The sequence below is a fragment of the Nilaparvata lugens genome, chromosome X (genome assembly GCF_014356525.2).
Source record: "Nilaparvata lugens isolate BPH chromosome X, ASM1435652v1, whole genome shotgun sequence".
Lineage (NCBI taxonomy): Eukaryota > Metazoa > Arthropoda > Insecta > Hemiptera > Delphacidae > Nilaparvata > Nilaparvata lugens.
In genome coordinates, this window is record NC_052518.1 from 104316087 (window position 1) to 104333906 (window position 17820).

Below are 17820 nucleotides of genomic sequence, written 5' to 3' on the forward strand. Positions count from 1 at the left end.
CAAATCAGCGTTAGTTTTACGGATTCATTTCTGTTCCACAAAAAAAATCCTTATTTCCCAAAAAAAAACTAAAACTACAACATCAATTACAAAAATATTAGATAAATTACAATATTACATACAATAGTTAGTTACAAAAGATTCTTATAATGTGTTCTCTACTTGTTTAGTTTTTTCTGTGTGGAAATTGACCTACACCACTATGGCGTACTATGTTCTAGAGTAGGTTTTGTTAATTTTTTGTGTGTATTATCAATTAGTTAGTGTTTAGTAAGTCATTAGGTGGTTAGTTGTTATTTGAAATAATGTTTTCTATGTTCTGTCTTCCTTTGCTCATCAACCAATTGTGTACTATTGCTTTGAACTTTCTAGGAAGATTAATCTGTTTAAAGTTTGCAGGAAGTAGATTATATAATTTTGGTGCTAAATGATTGAAATGTCTCTGGTATAGTGCCTTCCTTGCAACACTGGTGATGAGAAGATTCCTGTATCTGGTGTTGTGGTTGTGGTTTCTAGTTTGAAATGTTGTTGGGTTCTTGTGTAATCTGCATAGTATCTCCTTGGAGTAAAGCTGTCTTGCATCCATCACGTCAAACTCATTGAATAGCTGGTCTGATGAATAGCGTGGAGGCTTCTGGTTGATGACCCTCATGATCAGCTTCTGCACCCTGAGGAGCGGTTCAATGTGCAAGAAGCTTGCACCTCCCCATCCCACAATCCCATACAGCATGAGGGACTGTGCTAGAGAGAAGTAGACAACTCTTAGACATCCCTTGTCGACCAGTGTCCTCAGAATCCTGAATCTGTAGATGGTCTTCCTCAGTCTCCCGCATAATTCATTGAGATGATGATCCCAGCGCAGAAAAGAGTCCATAGTAACTCCCAGGTATTTCTGTGACTGTTTCCTGTGAACTGTGTATGAAGTGTTATTCCATTGATTCTTGATTACTATCTCATCTCCTGTTGGCTGTCCATGTTGAGTCGCCGAAAAGGTCAGAAAGAAGGTTTTCTCATGGTTCAATGTTAGCAGATTTTCAGCCAACCAGCGAGACACCCTCTGAAGTCCAGTCTCGGCTTCTCTCCAGGTCATCTCCCAGGTCGGTTCAGAGAACAGTATAACAGTATCATCTGCAAAGGTGGTGATTGATCCATTTATTACCATGTTGCATAATGGATTTATGTAGAGAAGAAAAGAATTGGTCCTAGTACTGTTCCTTGTGGCACTCCAAACTTTACAGTCAGCTTGTTGCTTATACATCCATTGACTCTGACACATTGTGTTCGGTTTGATAGGTAGCTCTTGAAAAGATTCCATGCGACTCCTCTTATTCCATAGTTATCAAGCCTTGAAAGAAGAATGTCATGTGACACCGTATCAAAAGCCTTCTTTAAATCTAAGAATACTGCTAATGGTTTCTCTTCAGTGTTTATTTTATCGGCAATCTGAGTGGTCACATAGTGGATAGCATCATTTGTACTGCGACTAGATCTAAAACCATATTGGTTTGGCGATAGAAGATTATTTTTTTCAAGAAAGCTGATCAGTCTTGTTTTGATACACTTTTCAAAAATTTTTGATAATGTACTGAGTAATGATATGGGTCTGTAGCAATTCATATCTTTCTTATCTCCTGTTTTGAAGATTGGACAAATGACAGCTTCCTTAAGACACTGTGGAAAAACACCTTCCTCAAAAATTCTGTTTGCAATATGTGTTAAAGGCTTGGCAAGTATAGTATTATTCTGTTTGAAAAAATCTGGTTTTAAATTATCGAGTCCAGGTGCACTATTAGCTTTAAGACTATTAATGATTTTTATCATTTCGTCCTCACTGACAGGTGTAAAGAATAATGACCGGCAGACTATCTGATCAGCTGCCGCATGCTCATCTGCGCCATTACAATCGCTATTTAGAATGTCCTGGGCCAGTTTTGATCCAATACTAATAAAAAATTCATTGAAAGAATTTGCCATATCTTTATCATCATCTCCCAATTTCAATTCTCTCCCTTCCAAGTTGATTTGGTGGATTTGTGTTCTTGGCCGTTGCACTTCGGTTATTTCTCTTATTACTTCCCATGTTTGCTTAGAGTTGCTGGAAGTTTCAAATCGCCTTGAAAAGTATTGTTTCTTCGCATTTTCTATTACAGTTGTTAGTAGATTTCTGTACCTTCTATAATACTCTCTAAGCTGTAGATTCGCTGTATTATTCTTGCTTTGTCTGTGTAATTTATCTCTCTTCCTTATTGATGTAATTAATCCATTTGTAATCCAAGGCTTAATTTTTCTTTTTGTGTGCGATACTCTATTAATAACTTTACATTCTTCTGTGTATTTCTTCAGTATTTCTATCATTCTCTTCAAAGCACTATCAGCGCATTCCTGCAGGTACACGGAATTCCAGGTCTCATTCGTTAGTGCTAATGAAAGTTTATTATAATCAATACTTTCATAGTAGGTTTTCTTCTGTTGTGATTGTGTTCCACCGCATCATATTTTATTCCCAGAATAGTTATAAAATGATCTGTGATAGAATTTGGGAAAACTATTGGTATTATATTTGAAGTTTATCAGAATATGATCTATACATGAAGCGCTATTATTTCCAATACGAGTTGCCTTCTTTATACAATGTAGGAATCCATATTCACTGAGTAGATTATCATAGTCTTCAAGTTGCCTGTGCTGATTTGGTTCTTTTGTGTTGATGTTCAAATCTCCTAGAACGATGTGAAAATGCTTTCCATTATCATCCAAAATCTGCCTCAGATCAATGAGAAATTCTGTTAAGTCCAAGTGTGATGGAGATCTATATAACGCTGTTATAACAAAAGTATCTTTCCCAATTTTTAAATGCATATTCAAACAGTTGGCTTGCCTAACTGCAATTTCTTTTATTTCGACAAAGTAGTCGGATTTGACATAAATTATTACTCCATCATTCTGTAGAATATTGTTTTCTGTTTTGTGGCAGGTATAATTATTAATTGATTTCAAGGAAACACCACCAGCAATCCAGCATTCCGTTAAGACTATCACGTCGAAATCCACGTTCAGGTCTTCCAGTTGAATAAGAAATTCTTCAAAATTTTTATTGTAGCTTCTGATGTTGAAATTGATGATTTTCAAGTTGAAAGGTTGGATTGTATTGTTGACATCTTGTGAATTTGGAATCGAAAAGTCTTCAATGTCTAATAAATCCAAATCCTCCATCAAATCAGCCATTTTTGTTTTTGTGTTTATAATTATTTGTGTGCCAATTGTAGATATCCTTGTCCTCAACTGATTGTATTTTTTGAGTTAATGACAGCATGAGATCTTGCTCTCCAACTGTTAAATATCTGAATGAGTTGGTATGCCTACTAAGTGCTACTATTATGTGCTGAATGCTATTGTAAATCTTGAGTGGTTTAGTATTTTTCCTCACTAGGATAACATCTCTAAACGTTAAACCCTGAGCTTCATGTATAGTTAGTATTGTTAATGAGCCAGCGGGAGCCTTGTTTTTAACAGCTTCCAGTACCATTTGTTTTTCTGATTGCGTGAATGTGAGGATTAAAGTTTGTGGTTGTAGGTTGTGAGGTTCTCCGTTAGTTATTGTTGGTTTAATTGATCGAATAATTTTATTTGTAGTGCAGATATCATTGTAGTAGTTAGACAACAGACAGCACACATCCATTGGACACCTGTTGGTTACTGATTGGTAAGAATCCGGATCCGCGAAAACAGAAATATTTTTCCAGACTGCTGGTAAACCACTTCTCTCGATGTAAGATATTTGTTTTGAGTCTCCAACCAGTACTATCTCGTCTGCGCCTGTCAGCTCAGAGACGAATCCCACGAAGCCGGCGTGCATAAGGACAGCTTCATCGATGAATACGCGCTTATATTTTTGTGGCAGCCATTAATTAGAAACGACGTCACGGTTCTGTAATTTGAATTGATGATTGAGTTGAATTCATTTCCGTGTTTCTCCTGTATAGTTGATCTTATTCCTTTGATTGCGGCTCTTGTTTGAGTTAGTATGAGGTCTTCCATTGGTCGATGTTTATCAACAATTAGATGTGTTTTTCCGCTCCCTGGAACTCCATCAATCCATCTGATTCTTGGTATCTTGCATCGAGATATATCAATTTTCGAAACAGCATCCAACAGTTCCTCATTAAGCATCACTTGAGTGTCTCGACTAACCATAATATATTTTTCATTGGTTCTAAATCTGCGAGAACTGTTGTCAAATGATACGTAAGCTCCGCCTCCCTCCATACTGAATCCCATTCTATATTTTGAAGTAGTTGGTAGAAGGAACATTTTCAATTCATTATCGTAAACATTCATACTCCTCAATTCAATTTCTCTGAAGACCGACGATGAAGCATGAAGATTTTCGGTTCGAAGTGTTAAAAGAGCTTCTTTGAAAATATCTGCGTTTATTTTATCATATTGCTGTAAAAGATTTTTCAATTCAATCATGCAATTTAGAAAGTTATGGTGCTTGCTATCTTCTGGTAGATAACCTCTTGGGCATACTTTTTCTTCTGGCCGATCTGGTTCTGGAATATTGAGAAAATTCATGCTGTTAGTGCCCCTATGATAAAATATATATTTCAAATGATTAGTTGATAAGATAAAACTGAGTAAATCAATTGAGGATAATTCTGCTAGCTGGCTGAATTCATCTATGCCTACGACAAGTGGATAATTCATTGATGCCCATTCATTTATTTCCAATAGCACTTTTTTAATTTCTTCTAGAGCATTATAATCATTTACTGGCAACAAGTAATTCCGAATTAATTGTTTACTGTCAGGCGTGTTGATTGTTTCCAGTAGGATCGCCGAGCATTTGTTTTGTAGACTAATTGGCTCAAGGCTACACCACTCCTCTAGCGTCAACGATTTTGACTTTAGTACGTGCGAGAATCCATCTGAGACTCAAATCTTATTTTCTCCTACGTAAGCAAACGCTAAATTAGTATCGGAATATTCACTGTAATTCTGAATCAATGATACTCTTCTTTTTGACGTTTGTTTATTTACGTGTAGCTTATTTATCTTTTTTAGAGAATTTTCAATAGTCGACGGCTCTCTTCTATTGATGCTAGGCTTAATTGGAGTTTCTTTTTTCAATATCCTATTTTTCATTTTTTTAAGCAATCCCATAGTTCGTTCTATCAATAACTTGTTGCAGTGCTCTTCTATAACATGGGCATTTTGCGTCATTGGCTTTATGATTAGCTGGCTTATTATTCTTTTTACAATTAACACAAGTTGGAATTTCCTTTTCGGAAGGGCAGTTTTTAGAATTATGTCCTATAACTGAACAGTGCCCGCAGACATCCTGTTCTTTTTTACAATGCTTCATCACGTGATTAAACCCATGGCACCGGAAGCATCTCTGAGCTACAGTATAGTCGCTGGCTTTGCAGCATGTAAAGTCGATAAACAGCTTTACCTTGTTAATTATCAGCTTCCTTATTTCAGGATCGCATTCAAACACCCAATGAAGGGTATCTTTATCTCTTGGGCCTAACTTGAATGATGGGACGCAGCCTTTGACAGTCTTATTTTTGGATTCCAGAGTTATAGAAATACTTTTCATAGATGATCTCTGACAGCTCCTCTTTATTTACATCTGATGGGACATCGTACAAGATTGGCTTCTTGTTTGCAGGCTCCGTGATTTTTATCCCTCCTTTTTGTAAGCTTTTGTTTGTTAGTATTTTTTTCTTATCATCCAATGTATCCAGAACAATAAGAAGGCCGCCGCCTCGAACATTAACAGTTTTCTTCACTCTTATATTTTCTTTCTTTGGAATGTTTTCCTTCAGACTTTTCCTTATTTTTTCACTACTCTGCTTCTCATTATCTCCTACCAATTCCAATTTTGTAGGTTTTAGAAGAAGTACATGCTCTTTAGGTTGGATTCTTCTTACGTTTCCTATTTTTTCTGCTGTTGATGCCTTCTTTGGTAACTTAATCACTTCAGCAAAACTGGGTGGTTTATTACTGATTTCCTGCATTTTTTTATTTAAGCTGACTATTGTTTCTTCTAACTTTGGCGCACCTGAATTGAGATTTTCTGTCAACTGACTGATAGTAATAGCCCTTGTTTCGATTCTAACGACAGATTCCGTTGTTTCAACTAACATCTCTGAAAATCTATCATAATCTACTCTTAAAAGTTTCTTTCTCTCATATTCAACTGCAGCCCATTTTTTAAAATCCAAGAGTTTATTATATAGTTCCTCAATATCCTTTTTGAATTCATTGGCCATAACTTCACTTATAGTATTCATATTATTACCTTTTTGCAGCTCCACCTCCTGGTCCTGTTTTTGTTGTTGAAACGCCTCTCCTTCTTCTTTCTCCTCCTCTTCTTCGTATTCTGGAATCACTCCATATGGTGGTTTTTTTGGTGATTGCATTTGTTGAAAAGACACCACACTATAATGTTGATGGTACTACACTATATAGCTGATGTTAAACTAACACTATTCTATTGACCTACTTTTCACTGTTATTGAAAGCTACTCTACTCACTAATTTAGATGTTTACTGTACGACTGCTCGACTACGACTACGACAAAGATCGGTTAGTTTTTAATCCCTATTAAGTTTTCCGGTTAACTAATCAAGATTTTAACTGTTTCAAAATCCGGCAACACTGTAATTTTACCGACAGATGTTATTATTCTGAACAAATGGCACAAAATTGAGGTTATGTTATTGAAGCGGTGACCATTCATTAGGAATGCGCCTTAAAAATGCTCTGTCGCCAGTGTCAAGTGCTATCTGCAGACGACAACAGAACGAAAACTAACCTCAAAAATCAGAATATAATTTTAAATGCTAATATCAGCTAAATACACTTCTCTATTCTATTAACGGATGAAAACCATTCATATATTTAGCTCATACTTTGAAGTTTGTAGGTTTTTTACCAAAAACTAATTTGAAGACAACTATCAGTAGATACCTAACCGGCGTTAGTTGGATTTAATTCACCGTGAATGGCCTGTTAAAAATATTTTACGTCGATTAGTTTAACCACCGTATTTTCGATTTTTACCTTTGTGCATCCAAATTTTCTTCGTTTCAACTAATCGCTGTTAAAATTGTGCTAACTAATCAGAATTAAAAATTTTTACGCCGGTTAGTTTAATCGGCGTTATCGCTTGAAATTTCTGTTTTGTGCAACCAAATTGCATCGGTTAGCGCTAATCTCGATTAAAGTATAGCATATTAAAGTATATATATTTAAGTTAATCGTTATTAAACATTAGCCGACGTACGTGCAACTGGCCGTAAATCTTTAGTCTCAATAAATAAAAATAGTCTCAATAAATAAAAATAGTCTCAATAAATAAAAATTTCTACTATGATTGTGTTCTTTTGAATAAACTGCTCTACCTACCTACCTCATGCACGAGCAGGAGGTTACAAAGTCCATTTCTCAAGGATGGGGTGGACCCCCTAATAGTTTACCAGGAAGGAGACTCATGCCAGTTGAAAGAGCTGATAAATAACTAATACAGGGTATGAATTTGAAAAAAATCGGTCAAGTCATTTTTGAGAAAATTGTGATAGAAATTTAACAAAATCAATTTTTCTCAAGAATATTACAGGGCTCCTGCGGTTTTCTCAGATATGAGACTCATGTCAGTTGATAGAGCTTATGCTATTTATAAGCTCTATCAACTGACATGAGTCTCATTTCTGAGAAAACCGCAGGAGCCCTGTAATATTCTTGAGAAAAATTGATTTTGTTACAGGGTATTAATTTGAAGAAAATCGTTAGAGCCGTTTTCGAGAAAACCGTGTAAAACATGGTATTTTAGTCATTATCCGCCATTTTGAATTGAATTTCTTATTGTCGGATCCTCATGGTATAAGGACCTTAAGTTTAAAATTTCAAGTAAATCGGTTAATTAGGAATGGAGTTATCGTGTTCACAGACACACACACACACACAGACCAACACCCAAAAATCATGTTTTTGGACTCAGGGGACTTTGAAACGTATAGAAAACTTGAAATTAGGGTACCTTAATTTTTTTTGGAAAAGCAATACTTTCCTTACCTATGGTAATAGGGCAAGGAAAGTAAAAATGAATAATATTTTATTGCCAACATGTTATAAAAATTGAAAGATAAACAGTCACTTGATATCATCATAGAGAAAAGATAACATGACGCTAGCTACACACACACACACATCGTTTTTTGTTCGTACGATTTTCTACCGTCCTTATAAATTCTATCAGATTAATCGGAACTTGACAAAAATCATCTGTTTTAAAAAAATTAATAAGGACGGCAAAAGATCGTACGAACAAAAATCGATATGTGTGTGTGTGTGTAGCTAGCCTAAGAAGATATCTATCTCATGGTTTATTTCGTTCATAATTCAATTTCCAAGCCGACATTTTGCTAACTCAAGTCGATTTCTGTCGACTACTGTCTATTATTAGTGTGTTGTTGGGAGTGTAAGAGTGGCACAATATGAGAGACTACCAGCGTCACATAGATTCTCGAAATAGTATATAACGCTTCAAGCCCAGAAGGTTAGTATTTACGGTATGCGGATAGTTTCCCGGGCGAGGCTTGCCGAGCCCGGGAATATGTTATCCGAATACCGTAAACATCTTTCTGAGAGAGTCGCGTACGATATTTTTCGCCACACTGCAGGTATAGCTGACGCCAAAAAGTTAGGCGGTTTCGTGGGTCTCTTGTGCGTTCCAACAGCTGATCTTGTCAAGTAGAGTTGTCATCTAGCTTGGCTTAGGTGATTATTTTTAAATCAAAAGAGACAATAAATAGATGCATTACATCAGCTGTGAGTAGGTTACACCATGTGATCCATGAAGCCGCCTAACTTTTTGGCATCAGCTATATAAGAATAATAAATTGAATAAGAATGTTTTATAAGGGGGGGGGGGAACTTTGATGTATCATATCTCAAGAACCAGACGTCGTAGGGTACTCAAAGTGGGGTGGAAATTTCCGATCTCAACCTTCTGAACACAATGCACCATATGGCACAGTTGTCCAAACACATTTTCAAACATTTTCAAAAAGCGGCCGGAAAGGGCACTCTTACCGGCCTTAGCCGGAAAGAAACCTGTTCTGACGTCAGACGAGAGTCGTCTGCAAACAATGTCTTTCAGATCTACGTAGGGACTGGAAAACAGCTGCTTTCTGTGCAGTGTGGCGAAAAATAAGTATTATGACTATCAGCTTGAGTTAACAGTGAAATTTGAAACATAAACACCCTATACCATGGGATGTCTTTTTTGCTATCTTTTCTCTATGATATCATATGAAGTAGTTAAGTGGTAGAGTGGACATTACTGTCCAAACTTCGCCACGTCAACAAATAAAAAAGTCATTCTATTATTGAGATCATGAACATATTGAGGGAACTTATTTGAAACAAATTGGAAGCAAATACGTTTTTTTTCAAAAATGGCATACCATTGAAAGCGAAAATCTCGAAAACTATGAAAGATGCAGGAAACATTAAGGCTGTGCAAGCGCTAAAAATAAACTTTCTTCAGGTGATATTTTTCAAATTTTTTCGATTTGTATATCATGAAGCTATCAAAATAAAAGAGTTTTCTCAGGAAAACATTTTTTTCCGATCATTACTTCTTGAGATATGAGCGCCTAAAGTTTAAATTTTTGGTACAGAACATTTCAATTACGGTAAGATATAAATCCATGAGATTCAGAGGACAGATTTTTCATGGTATTTTTAATATAATAAAACAAAAAATTCTGAAAATATTAATTTTTGTGAAAGTTATTCAATTTACTAAAAATAACTTTTGGTCGAGTTATTTTTGGTAAATTGAATAACTTTCTCAAAAATTGATATTTTCAAAAAAAATTTGTTTTACTAGATCAACAATACCATGAAGGATCTATCCTCTAAATCTCATGGATAGATTATCTCTTACCGAAATTGAAATGTTTTGTCCAAAAAATTTAAAATTTAAGCGCTCATATCTCAAAAAGTATGATCAGAAAAAAATGATTTCTTGAGAAAACTTTTTCATTTTGATAGCTTCATGATATGCAAATCGAAAAACTTTGAGAAATATCACCAGTAGAAAGTTTATTTTTAGCCTTTGCACAGCCTTAAATGAATATTTTAGGAAATTATGTAAGCTTCAAATTTATTAATTTTCAACATAATATTATTACCTAGTTTTTTTTTTTTTTTTTTTTTTTTTTTTTTTTTTTTTTTTTTTTAATCAAATTCAATCAAATTTATTTATTTACCAATTCACTAGAAATTCACAAAATAACACTTATCAACTAATATACATTGGTGTGGCTGGAAAAAGAAGCCTTGAGCTTCTTTTCATGTTTGACTTTGTTTACTTCTACAATTTCATAAAATAAGTACTGTACGGTGTTACTAACCCAAGTTTATTTACGGAAAATAACTTCCGTAAGATGTTGTCCATCTTCATTTATACACATCAGGAGCCTTTCTTCAAAGTTCTCCGTCACCTTCTCGGTGGTTTCCTCTTCAATCAGTGAAATTTCGTCGCGAATGGCTTCCTTTAGTTCAATCAGGTTTCGGGGTTTGCCGGGGTTTAGGCTATGTACACATGGTAGCGTCGCACCGCGCGGTGCGACGCGCGTCCAAAATTCTGCAGTTGTACACATGCGAGCGTTTTATACGCAGCGTCCACCTCCAGTTTAGCAATGGAAGTTGAAGAGGTAACATGTATGTGGCTTGTGTATCGTAGATATAAAGCGAGAAAACGAAGGCAAAGAAACTTTTGCGTTCACCCTATTTTGACCAATAGTGCATGGTGCTATTTTAACGCATGGTGCTTTTGTGACACTTTACCCTAACTTGAGGAAATACGAATCCAAATTTTTTAACTATTTGCGAATGTCGATTTCATCTTTTGACGAGTTGTTGGAGATCGTAAAAGACGACTTGGCATCAAGTTCTTGTTCTGTTCTTGTAATCAGGACTCGCCATATCCCATATGACACGTCGACTTTTTACTTCTTCTATAAACAATTCTGTGTCAAAATTGTTCATTTCCATGGCTGCACACTGAACAGAGTTGCTGTAAAATCACTACACAAAACAAGTGAACTAGATCAAAACTGGTGTCCGACTGCTCTCATGTGTACAGTCCAACTGACTGTAGTGTACTGGGAACTGCGCTGTCGCCGCGCGGTTCAGGTTGAAAGTCTGGGCGGCGCAGTGCGCGACGCGTCCACATTTGAGTGAGTGTTGCATGTGGACGCTGCCATTATCTCCATTGTATATCGCACCGCGCGGTCGGACGCGCGTCTCAAACCGCGCGGTGCGACGCTACCATGTGTACATAGCCTTACACCTTCAGATATCCCCAGAGATAAAAATTACACATTGACAGATCCGGTGATCTGGTGGGCCAATGGACGTCACCAAAGCGTGAGATGACATGGCCGCGGAACATGCGTTCCACAACATTCATCGAGTTGTTTGCGGTATGGGCTGTTGTACTATCCTGTTGAATCCATATTCGTGTATAGTGAGGTCCATGTTATAATGGCAGTGAAGAAAGATAGGAGAATAACGTTGCCAAGTCTCTCCATTTTGCATCTGAGTGTACACAGTTGTTACTCAATTCATCCCATTAAATTTGATTTAATAATAATTATAATTTCCTTGATTAAATAATCAATATTATTTCAAATTAAACAATAAATTTTTTTTCATAATTTGATTCAAAAATTTGCTTCCATAACTGAGATTAGATTTTTATTTTTATACAAACCTGAAATGGCGACTAATTTAAAAAGCTGTGATACACCAATCTCAATTTCAAAACAACAAAAATTAAGTTATTTGGTAGGTATTCTATTACAATTTCTTTCAAAAATAATAGAAAAATAGAAATCCTATTCAAAATAAGTAATTTCAAAGGAAATAATTCTGAAATAACCTTTCAATATTATTTATACCAATACGAGTAGGTCTGACACGTAAAGCCGTCGGTCCCGGCTGCCTAAAAAGCAGTCGTTAGGTCATGTCAGAGGCCCTGAAATTGATCAGTTGCGACCTGAAAACTCTGACACCAGACCTGAGCCAGCCAGGTCACTCGATATTATTATTATTAACTTTTAAAATGTCATTTCAGGTATTTTAATTTGTGTTTCTCATACGGTAATGTCTAAAAATTATTTCATTGTTTCAAAAATACATTTTAAATCAATTATACGACTTGTGTACTAGAGTATTTTGATAGAATGAAGAGAAAAAATGGCGGCTGAGAATAGTTTGTCTACTTTCGTACAGTCACTGTCAAAAGTAAAAATAAAATATTCTGGCAGATAACATTGCAAAGCTAGAGAGAGATAGCGCTATCTGTTTTGTTGTATGATAGAAAAGGACAGCAACAGTATTGTTTATCCTACACTGCCATTATAACTTGGACCTCACTATAGTGTCCACATTCAACTCGCGAAATGTTGGCGCTAAAAAGTTACGAAGCATGTTGACGAAGCGCACTATAATAATTATTATAATAATTAATTATAATTATAATAATAATAAAAAAAATCTCTTCAATATTTAACAAAATAAAAATATTCAACATAATAAAAATATAGATATAGCCTATATGATATTACACATAATTGTCACATTATGTGAATTCAAAGTCACAGTTGTGTCGTTCTCTTCAAAGAAATAAGGTCCAATAATCCCTAATTTCGATATCCCGCACCAAACTGACACTTTGGCACTGTGTAGAGGCTTCTGGTGTAACTGTTTGGGATTATCGGCCGCCCAATATCTGCAGTTTGTTGTCATAGCCGTCTAAATGACAATGAGCCTCATCTGATATCATTAGCACGATATTGTCCCCCGAGAACAAAACGTCCAGCATTTGTTCACAGAAACGTTTGCGGTCCTCAAAATCTCGTTAGTGAAGTTTTTGAGTAATTTTTCCCTTTTTGTGTAGTTGGGAAGTTGATATTGTGGTAATTATTAATATTAAATGAAAAAGACTAAGAAATTGTCAAAAAACCACAGATTTATTGATACTTGGAAAGAGCGGTTTCGGTTATTACACCATTCTCAATCTGTGATAAACTCTTTTGTAGTAACAGGGGCGAGGCGTGACTTTTTGGCTCAGTCATCTCCATGAACAATTCAGTTGGAAGTTTGAATGAAAGCTGCACCCCCTCCTCTACTTTAAAGATAATGTATCATATTGGATGATTGATTATTTATCGAGAAAGATGACATCTAGAATAAGATAAGTTTACTACTCAAAATCCTAGAGTTGAAAAGTCTAGAACTTGGCTAAATCTCAAGCTCGGAAACTGGCCCTCAAATTAATTAAAGAAATTTAAATGAAATTCGTTATTCTTTATTGATTCTTACAACAAGTACATCATCAAAAATGACAGGGAGAAAAAAATAAGGTAACATTGTGCTATTCCCCTCCCAAATTTAGATAAAGTTACACATAGTCCGAAATAGGTTAAGTCTTTTAGTTGTTCACTTGACTAAATTTTCAGTGCTTAGTTATTTTCACAAAGTAGATTTTTAAATTTAGGTGCTTCAAAACCAAACATAGAAGAAATAATTATCAATAACAAATTGCAAACAAAATAATAATAGTACGGTTTGCAACACTTGCGCGGAACAGTGGAATCGCAGAAAATAGCGATGTTTTTGACCGTTTACTCCACCATCGTTTACGGGGAGAGGGAGAGTGATTAATGATGCAGAAGAGTGGTGTTAGCGAATGCTAAAAAGCATTACTGGAATCGCATATTTTTGAGAATCACATTGAACGGATGGAACTGATGGTGCAGTAGTCTACTTTATTCAAGCTTGGCGCGCTCGCAAAAAAGTTTCTCTTTTGGTTTCTCCACCTCTTTTTGTATTTATTTTCAATTTAATATTATAAACATTACATATCAATTTCTGCCCAGTCATCGGCGAATCCAGAGATGACCGGACGCCTCGCCTCTGTGTAGTAATCATAATTTTGTATGGTTGGAACTTCAACTCACGCTGTAGAATAAGCTGTAAGGAACGGCGACTGGAGCTCGCCCCCTGGTGGATCGATGGGGACTTTGAAGCACTGATGCTCTGACATTCCCCACGTTTTCTGGAGTAACTGCTGCGTGTGGACGCCCAGTTTTGGTTTGAGTTGCTACTCATTTGATTTGCTACTCATTACAGACCCTGTAGCCCGAAAGGCAGTGAACCATCGCAATATTGATCTGCGATCAGGAATTGGTCCAAAACGTGCTACATTAAAATGTTGCCGAAACAGCCGCTGCACTGTGATGGATGAGTCGTTTCTAAAAAACTGCTCCAGAGCGAAAACACGATGCTCAACCGTCCACTGCGCCGACGTACTGACGGCCGTTGAAGGTCACTCTCCCACTCCCTCTTCTACAATTACGCAGTTCAAATCCGACTATTCTTTTTGCGCCACTCAGTATATATATGGGAAAACTCAAAAAATTGTAGCTTTGATTGACCGAGCGAAGTGAGGTCTAAGATTCAAGTTGACGGTTCGGCATTTCTCTTAATGTTCATATGTTGCGCATTTACGGCGAAACGCGGTAATAGATTTTCATGAAATCTGACAGGTATGTTCCTTTTTAAATTGCGCGTCGACGTATATACAAGGTTTTTGGAAATTTTCCATTTCAAGGATAATATAAAAGGAAAAAGGAGCCTCCTTCATACGCCAATATTACCGTAAAAATCAGACTATAGAATTATTCATCATAAATCAGCTGTCTAGTGGACTATAATACTACCCGTTCAAAAACATCGAACATATTGAAAATGTATCTTTCCATCAACGTTAGTAGACAGTTGTCTACTAACTTTGTCTTTCCATAAGCTGAGGCCACGATTCTGTTTTAGAGTTAAAAACTCTATCAAGTTATTGATAGAATGTTTTTTTACATTTTTCTTTTTTAATCTGATGATCAAAATTGCAACAAATATTATTGAAAAGAAATTGATTTCTAAAATCATGAAAAGTGAGAAATGAAGTTTGTAGGAAATCAGCATTATGATAGTTCATTTTGTTCATTTCAACACACCGATTTTTCGCCAACACGACAACACAGAATGTTCTCTGATGGGTTGATTGGATTGGCGTATCGACGGCAGCCAGACCTGATAACAGCGCTCACACTCACATTCCGGGACGACACGTCACGGTCGATAGGACCGAAAGCTCTATGTTTATTTAGGATTTTTTCTAGACATTTTAAATTGATATATTATGTATTAATTTTTGTGAAAACATAGCAACAGGTCAATCACTTACTGAGCGCGAGGTCTACTGTTCACAGAACTACTAGTATATCTTCTGACTTTTGATATCTTCACCGCCTCACTACCCTAAACAGTGTATTCCGGTCGTGTGTTGATGGGGAGGATATTATTTTATATCCTTTTCAGAGACTCGACAATTATATGTTGAAACACCGCTGATTTGTGTAATTTCATTACAATATTATATTATCGATCAGTTATTATAAAAATTACTAGTACCCTCTTGAATAAGAATATTTATTTGCCATTAAATACAACACTGTACAATAGGCATCGTCATTTTGTTTGGAAAAGAACAAAATACAATATATACACATATATAATCTATGCTGTCACTAGGCATGTCAGTGTAGTTCATATATTCATTTAAATCATAAAATGCTTTTTCTTTCAGCCAATTGCAAATAACTTCCTTATATCTTGGTTCCGGTAGTTGTCTAATTCTCTGGGGCATCTTATTGAAGATTCGGAACGTCTGGAACTTGTGACTCATGAAGGTCTTGTTGAGACGGATATGAGGTGTTGTCAGGAACGAACGCTGTCTTGTTGCGTAGCTGTCAATCTCCTCTTGTCGTATATATTGACTCTTTGATATTGACTATATTGATACTTTCTTATACACTTTATAAAAAAAAACTAAAAAGAGGGTACTAGTAGTTTCTATAATAATTAAGCAATTCAAGTAGCCCTTTAAAATCCTTCATTATAATCGTTATTCAAATTTCATTCAATCTTCAGGATTCAATTAATAATTTTTCATACTTTGAATAACGAGCTATACTGTTATTTATCATACTGTTATTCATAATAAATTAGTGTTAAAGCCAGACTATATTGTAACTTACATGAATAAAGTACTCCAATCTAAACAGATGTGCGGGGTCAATCATTGTCTTCGAAGCAATGCCCTTCACAACTCCTTTTCAGCAGGCGTTGCCGGGACTAATATAGATCATGGAGACTTCAATAAATTTAGCTCACTTTTGATTAAATTTGTTTCAATTTTATTGAAATTTATAAAATTAAATACAATGTATAATCATAACATCAAACAATATTATTCAGAAATTTGTTGTTGGTTATCCATCTTCGTCACCCTCACATACCACAACAATAAAACTTACAAAATAGCAGCATCATTCAAGAAAATAAAATACAACGTTGCATACAGAACAAAAAACTCACTAAAAAAACTCTTGTCCCCACACAACATCTCTCAAAATCAATACAATAGACCAGGAATTTATAAGCTAAAATGTAGAGATTGCAGCAAATTCTACATAGGTAAAACAGCTAGAAATTTCAATATAAGATTCAAAGAACACACAAGAGCCATTACCCATCCGTCCTCCCATTCCACCTTTGCAGAACACATTATCTCCACTGACCACACACACCCTGACATAGACAACAACCTCGAAATACTCCACTATTCCCACAAAAACAGAAAATTAAATGTACTAGAGCAGTTTGAAATATACAAACACACCAAACAACAGCCAAACAATATTCTAAATGACCAAATCAACTTTTCCTCCCACACCCTGTTTGACAAACTCATTTAAATACTCCTCCATTAACCACCAAAACTCCCCTCCACCCCAACCAAATTTCACCCTCATAACCTTAAACACTTCCTGTTTGGCTTGAAAATGTGCAATACCAGCACGAAACGGACGTCGCCACATCAAATAATGTGAGTGCTTTTTCACTTTGAAGTTTTATAAAATTTAATAGTGATAATATTATTCACATCTGTTGTAAGCTTCTGTTAGATTTTTATATTTATTATTTATGCCAACAGGAATAACTTGAAAATAATGGGATTGATGGCTCAAGATGCAGGAATATTCCAGTGTACTGCCAGTAACCCTGCAGGAAATATCCAAGCATCTGCTCATCTAACTGTCTTGAATTTAGGTATGTATTGACGTTTTTGAAAGTAGATAATCTAAAAAATAATTTCTTTCAAATTTATTCCGATGTGATCCAAGTAGGCTATATTCGTTGTCTCTAATTTTTAAAATAACACCATATTACCCTTTAGAAATAAGAAATTATGGAGCCCTTAATATATACGTTTTCGTTGTTTATAATGAATGTATAAGGTTATCCTCTGGTCATATAATTTATTTTTTTAATGTAAGTATGTAGCCTAACATATTTTATTGAATAATTATTATTAAACGAAATCCCAATTAAAATTAGCATTTGGACAAATTCAACTTCCAATTTATTTCCATCTGTAGACATATTTTTATCATGAATATTGTCTTATCTAACTCATTTTTTATTGTCTTATCTAAAATGATGAAACAAAAAAAAAGCAACAAGAAATAATATGTTTCTACTCTGAACTTTAACTATGAACCTTCGAATTGTAACCTCAGTTTCTTAATTCTTTATTGATTGATACAATAAGTAAATCATCAAAATGATAGGGAGAGAAAAAAATCAGGCAACCTTATGCTATTTCTCTCCCA

The 17820-nt window shown here is 35.4% G+C and overlaps 1 protein-coding gene across 11 annotated transcripts in view; it reads left to right on the forward strand.

Annotated features, from left to right (window-relative positions):
- LOC111048178 (neogenin) overlaps window positions 1-17820 on the forward strand; it is a 267521-nt gene that overhangs the window by 64690 nt on the left and 185011 nt on the right. For all 11 annotated transcript variants that reach the window (XM_039442940.1, XM_039442944.1, XM_039442937.1 and 8 more), the window contains exon 9: window positions 17142-17257. In XM_039442940.1, the coding sequence (XP_039298874.1) occupies window positions 17142-17257 (116 nt within the window). The remainder of the gene's footprint in view (window positions 1-17141; window positions 17258-17820) is intronic.